Source organism: Malania oleifera, chromosome 3 (assembly GCF_029873635.1).
Source record: "Malania oleifera isolate guangnan ecotype guangnan chromosome 3, ASM2987363v1, whole genome shotgun sequence".
NCBI lineage: Eukaryota > Viridiplantae > Streptophyta > Magnoliopsida > Santalales > Ximeniaceae > Malania > Malania oleifera.
The window spans coordinates 53,293,123-53,299,294 of record NC_080419.1 but is presented as its reverse complement, the minus strand read 5'-3'; the positions used below and the strand labels follow the sequence as shown (position 1 = coordinate 53,299,294).

General features: G+C 42.5%; 1 protein-coding gene across 1 annotated transcript; it reads right to left on the bottom strand.

Annotated features, from left to right (window-relative positions):
* Positions 1-211: 211 nt before the first annotated feature.
* LOC131151315 (uncharacterized) lies at positions 212-1,905 on the bottom strand. The gene is made up of 2 exons (XM_058102565.1): positions 1,548-1,905; positions 212-381 (listed from the first exon to the last, which is right to left on the bottom strand). The coding sequence occupies exons 1-2, from the start codon at positions 1,903-1,905 to the stop codon at positions 212-214; spliced, it is 528 nt and encodes a 175-aa protein (XP_057958548.1).
* Between the last annotated feature and the right edge of the window lie 4,267 nt (positions 1,906-6,172).

Sequence of the window (6,172 nt, the reverse complement as noted above, 5' to 3'; positions counted from 1 at the left end):
ACCACTTCTTAGTACGTACTTCCAAGGAAGGTAACACCTCTACATGGGTCAATCGGCTAGACCACCCAACACTACTCTCAAGTACAGTGTGGGCGCACATGGTTAACTGGTGAAACTCTCTCTTGCAACGGTACTGTGCTCATAACAACTAGGTCCTTAGGGTTCCTAAAGAATATCATGCAATTTAAGTAATTAAAACTGTACTTTAAACTCATTTCACAACTCGACTCTCAGCTGCTGGATAAAACTCCGACCCTTGGTCGTCTGGTAAAACTTGACCCTTGGTCCTCTCATAAAAATCCCTACATTTCTCCAATAGTTCCAATATTTCACGTACACTCTCATTTCTGGTATTACCATAACTCTCAAAATAATATTCACCTGCCACACAATTTTCCATATTTAAAACATATCCCATAGGAAAACAAGAAGAACACTGTATAAATGGTTTGTAGAAACAAACTAAGTTTTCCACCATTCATTTCTACTAAAAATATCATATCATATATCCTAGGTTTGAAGAAAAACTCATTTTGAACAGTCGGTTTTCAAAAGGATAACTGAAAACATAATATACATACTCAAATCATATTTTAATCGGTTCAAAATTATTAAAATGCTGCATTAACTTGATCCTTTTAACTATTTCTGAAAAATGACCGGAGACGCTCAAAAATCGAATCCTAGCTTTTTTTCTCGAGTTCAAGAATCGACTTCACTAGACTTGTAAAGATTCATCGCCTGATCCTCGTGGTAACTTTCGTTCGTCGAAACGGGCAACGAACTACGAGAGATTGAAGAGAGAGAGAGAGAGTGTGGGCACTGGTTAGAGAGAGAGAGAGAGAGAGAGAGAGAGAGAGAGAGAGAGAGAGAGAGAGAGAGATTTCCATTTCTTAATGAAGAAGAAATTGAAAATCTATTTATAGACCCTTGACCCGGTCAGCTTCGTCGATGAAATGGCGCCTTCATCGATGAACTATAGAAGGTCGTTCATCGACAAAAGAAGGGCTTTGTCGATGAACCCTAAGCCCGATATTTTTAGTTATTCTGGATCTCTTTGTTAACGATGCTCTGAATTTTGGTGACGAACCACATAAGGGCCTTCATTGACGAGAACATGAACTTCGTTGATGAAGCCTACTAAAATCCCATTTTTCCTTTTCATATTTAATTTCCTTATTTTCCTGGTCTAGGTCTCTACAATCTTCCCTCCTTATAAAAATTTCGTCCTCGAAATTTGCTAATTGTTTGCTATTACATCATCTAAACCATCACTGCTCTGACTCTAGGAAAAGTTGGCAGCCACCCACATAGTAGCCCTATCCCAAATTTATTACTTGCCCTCACTTGTGGTGGAGGAATACCTTGGTTACACATAATGTCTCGAGATATTACAATATCCAAACAAAACTCGCCCGAAGACCCAACATACGCTAAATCATAACCAAACCTACTCTAACCACTATACATACATAAAACCACTTACCTATTGATCTACATACCTGACTAGCTCTAAGCATCTCTGAAAAGATGAGGATACTTCTAACGTATCTTTTTCTCCAACTCCCATGAAGCCTCCTCTACTGTGTGGTTCTGCCACGTCACTTTCACTAATGGTATTTCCTTAGTACGCAGTTTCTGTAACTTCTGATCCAAAATCTGAACCGATACTTCCTCATATACTAACACATCTCTGATCTTTAGAGGTTCATGACTTAGCACGTGTGAAGGGTCTGGCATGTACTTCCTTAGCACTGATACATGAAACACATCATGAACTCTGGATAGTGCTGGGGGTAACGCCATTTGATAAGCAATTGGACTTATCCTTTCCAGGATCTCAAATGCCTTAATGTACCAAGAGCCTAACTTTCCCTTCTTCCTAAACCTCATCACCTCTTTCATCGGGGCGACCTTCAGGAATATCATATTCCTTACCTTGAACTTTAACTCCCATTGGCGAGTATCCGTATAACTCTTCTATCGACTCTGTGCTGCTCTGATCCTCTCCTTGATAAGCTCGACCTTAACAGAGGTCTGCTGAATCAATTTGGGTCCCAAAATTTGTCACTCACCTACCCCATCCCAGTACAACAGAGATCGACACCGATGACCATACAAAGTCTTATATGGTGTCATCTCTATACTTTCCTGGTAACTATTATTATATGCAAACTCCACAAGCGGTAGATACCGACTCCAACTATTCCAAAAACTCAACACACACGCCCGCAGCATATCCTTTAAAGTCTGAATAGTCCTCTCGGATTGCCCATCTGTCTATGGGTGAAACAAGATACTGAATGTGAGATGAAATCCCAAGGTATCCTGTAAACTCTTCCAGAAATAACAGGTAAATCGTGGGTCTCGATCTGAAACGATAGAAATCGAAATGTCGTGGAGCCGTACAATCTCCTGCACATATAGCTCTACCAACCTATTCATGAAATAGATGACTCTGATGGAACGAAGTGCGCAGTCTTCATTGGCCGATCCACTATAACCTAGATAGCTTTCTGCCCATGCAATGCCGAAGGTAATCTCGACACAAAGTCCATCGAGATATGCTCCCACTTCCACTTTGGGATGTCAAGTTGTTGAAGTGGTCCCGTTGGCCTCTAGTGCTCTGCCTTAACCTGTTGACACGTCAAGCACTGCTCCACAAGTCTAGCAATTTCCCTCTTCATGTTACTCCACTAGAACAATTCTCGCAAATCTCTATACATCTTCGTACTCCCTGGATGAATAGTATAGAGAGAACGATGAGCTTCCTCCAGAATCATCCTCTTAATCTCTACATCATCAGGTACACATAATCTAGTGTGAAATCTGATAACTCCATCCTCAGAAACATTGCATTCCATCTGCGGCTCACTCCACACCTTCTCCACGATTTTCATTAACTCTGCGTCTCTTATTTGAGCAGCTTTGATTCTCTCATGTAAGGTAGGCTGAATAACTAAACTGGCTATGAATTCCTATGGATCCCTGTCCACCAACTCTACTTCCAACCTCTCCAGATCCATCATGATCTAATGTTGTACAACAACTGCTGAAACCGACGCACCCACTAACTTCTAACTCAATGCATCAGCTACCACATTAGCTTTTCCTAGGTGGCAACTAATGGTGCAGTCGTAGTCCTTAATTAGCTTAGGCCATATGCGTTGCCTCATATTCAAATCCTTCTAGGTGAAGAAGTATTTAAGGCTTCTATGTTCTGTAAAGATCTCACGCCTTTCACCGTAAAGGTATTGCCGCCAAATCTTTAATGCAAAAACAACAGCTGCTAGCTCCAAGTCATGCGTAGGGTAGTTTTTCTTATACTCTTTAAGTTGGCGAGAAGCATAATCGATAACCTTTCCCTGTTTTAACAAAACACACTCGAGCCCTTTCTAGGAAGCGTCACCGTAGATCACGAAACCACCATCCCCTGATGGAATGGTCAACATTGGGGCTCTGACTAGGTGTTGCTTCAACTCTTGGAAGTTCTGCTCACACTCACTAGTCCAGTCAAACCAACTATTCTTTTTTTGTAAGCTATGTCAAAGGCCCTGACAGCCTAGAAAAGCCCTCGACGAATTGGTGATAGTTCCCTGCCAGACCCAAGAAACTTTTAATTTCATGTATGTTCTTCAGTCTTGCCCAACTAACTACCGCCTCTACCTTGCTCGGGTCCACTGATATTCCCTCCCTGGACACTATATGTCCTAGAAATGCAACCTAATCTAGCCAAAACTTGCATTTCTTGAATTTAGTAAACAATATCTTCTCTCTGAGTACTTGAAGTACTAGCCAAAAATGAGTCTCATGCTCTGTAGATCACCTCGAACAAATCAGTAAGTCATCAATAAACACCACCACGAACCTATCTAAGTCCTCGTGGAACACCCTGTTCATCAGGTCCATAAATGCTACAGGTGCGTTCGTCAATTCGAACGACATAACCAAAAATTAGTAATGGTCATACCAGGTTCGAAAAGCTGTCTTTGGTACATCATTGGATTTCACCTTCAACTGATGATACCCGGATCGCAGATCGATCTTAAAGATAACTTGGATGTCCTGTAGTTGGTCAAATAGGTTGTCAATGTGAGGTAAGAGGTATTTATTCTTCGCCGTCACCTTGTTAATCTCCTTGTAGTCGATGCACATCCTCATCGACCTGTCTTTCTTCTTTACAAACAACACCGACGCTCCCCAGGGTGATACGCTCGGTCTGATGAACCCCTTATCAAGAAGTTTCTGTAGCTATTCCTTTAGCTCCTTTAGTTCTACTCGATCCATTCTGTAAGGCGCCTTGGAGATTGGTGCTATCCCTTGTGCTAACTTAATAGCGAACTCCACCTCACGATCTAGAGGCAATCTTGGTAAGTCCTCAAGAAACACGTCCAAGAACTCCCGTATCACTGGAATATCCTCCAGCTTCAGCCCTTCCTTCAGTACTGCTTGAACATATGTAAAGTATCCCAGGCATCTATTCAGGAGTAACCTTCTCGCTTGCATCGCTGAGAGGATCTGTGGTGCAAAACGCACACACGACCTGGCAAATTTAAACTTCTGCTCTCTAGAAAGTATAAACACTACCTCCTTCTTTCGGCAATCTATGCTCGCATAAATGAATGCTAACCAATCCATCCCCAAAATTATATCAAATCCCTACATCTCAAGAACAATTAGACTAACAGATAACCTTCTCCCTTGAATCTCCACTAGGTGGTCTTTAACCACCTTACGGCATACAATAACTGACCCTTTCAACGTGATCACACCTAACTCGACCCCTAACAATTGAGTCTCAACTCTACATACTATAGCAAACCCCTAAGATACAAATGAGTGGGTTGCACGTGAGTCAAATAACACAATGGCATTATGTGACACAATTGAAATCGTACCTATCACCACATTGTCGGCGTTCTCTGCATCACTCGGTGTCAATAAGTACACCAATGCTTGCGCGGTGCCCCCTTAGTGACCACCTTTGGTTGCCTGACTACCTCCCTTATACTATTGCTATGGAAGCACGTAGTTTAATATCGCGCAATAATCCCGCACCTGATGTATCGCATTATCGCACTGGTAATAGCCCATAAAACCAGTCCTGCACTTGCCTGCATGCTTCCTATGGCATTTGAGATAGGTAAAGTGCTAAGAATTCCCCTGAGGCGCTTGAGGTTCCATCTCCTATCACTGGCCTGATGAACTACCAGATCGCTTCCATGAGCTCTGGCTGGTGTTGGACTAAAAACTCTGAGGCAAGGTCTTCTTCTTCTTCTTATTTGCCTCTTTTTCCCCTTTCTGAATGCTGGCCTCCACCACCATCGCTCTTTCCACTAGCTTAGTAAAGCTCTGAGCCAATAATGATGCCACCTGCACGCGTATTGCCTACCTCAGCCCCCTCGTAAATATCTGAACTTTCTTTGGCTCATCCAGGACCATATGTGGAGCGAATCAGAACAGCTCCACAAATCAGGCCATATACTGCTGCACAGTCATAGGCCTTTAGGTCAGATGTAAGAACTCCTCAGCCTTCGCCTCCCGGGTGATAATGGAGAACTATCTATCGAAGAAAATTTCCCTCAAACAGTTCCAGGTAATAGATACATACCCTAAACACTGTTACTCCACTAGCCTAGTCTATCTCCACCACTTATTTGCCTCCCCCACCAGCTTAAAGGTGGCAAACTAAACCTTATGCTCCTCGGTGCATTCCAGCACACCATGTAGTTCCTCCATATCTTGAACCCAATCCTCCGCTACAATTGAGTCCGGCCCTCCTAAAAATGTTAGTGGATTAGTCCGGGTGAACTGCTGGAACGTGCAGCCCCTGTCAGCCGCTAGATGATTTTGCTCTCTGGAATCCTTTGGGGTTTCCTTCCTAGCCTGCGAGGCTATACTGCATAGCACCATCAAAGCATCGGCATCGTCCTCACTGGATATGTCCACATGGTTATCTCCCCTGACATCCATATCTTTTCCCCTGGAGTCCATCATGTAAACAGGATAAAAACTAGCTTAATATTTCATTCTTATCATGTGGAACATAATTATTAGATGAAGAAATACCATAACATGTAAATTCTCAATTTTAAAGAACGAGTTAAGCAATTTTGACACAAAACCGTTGACAGTTTCCCATTCGCAAACCATCTCTCTAATCCCTACTCCA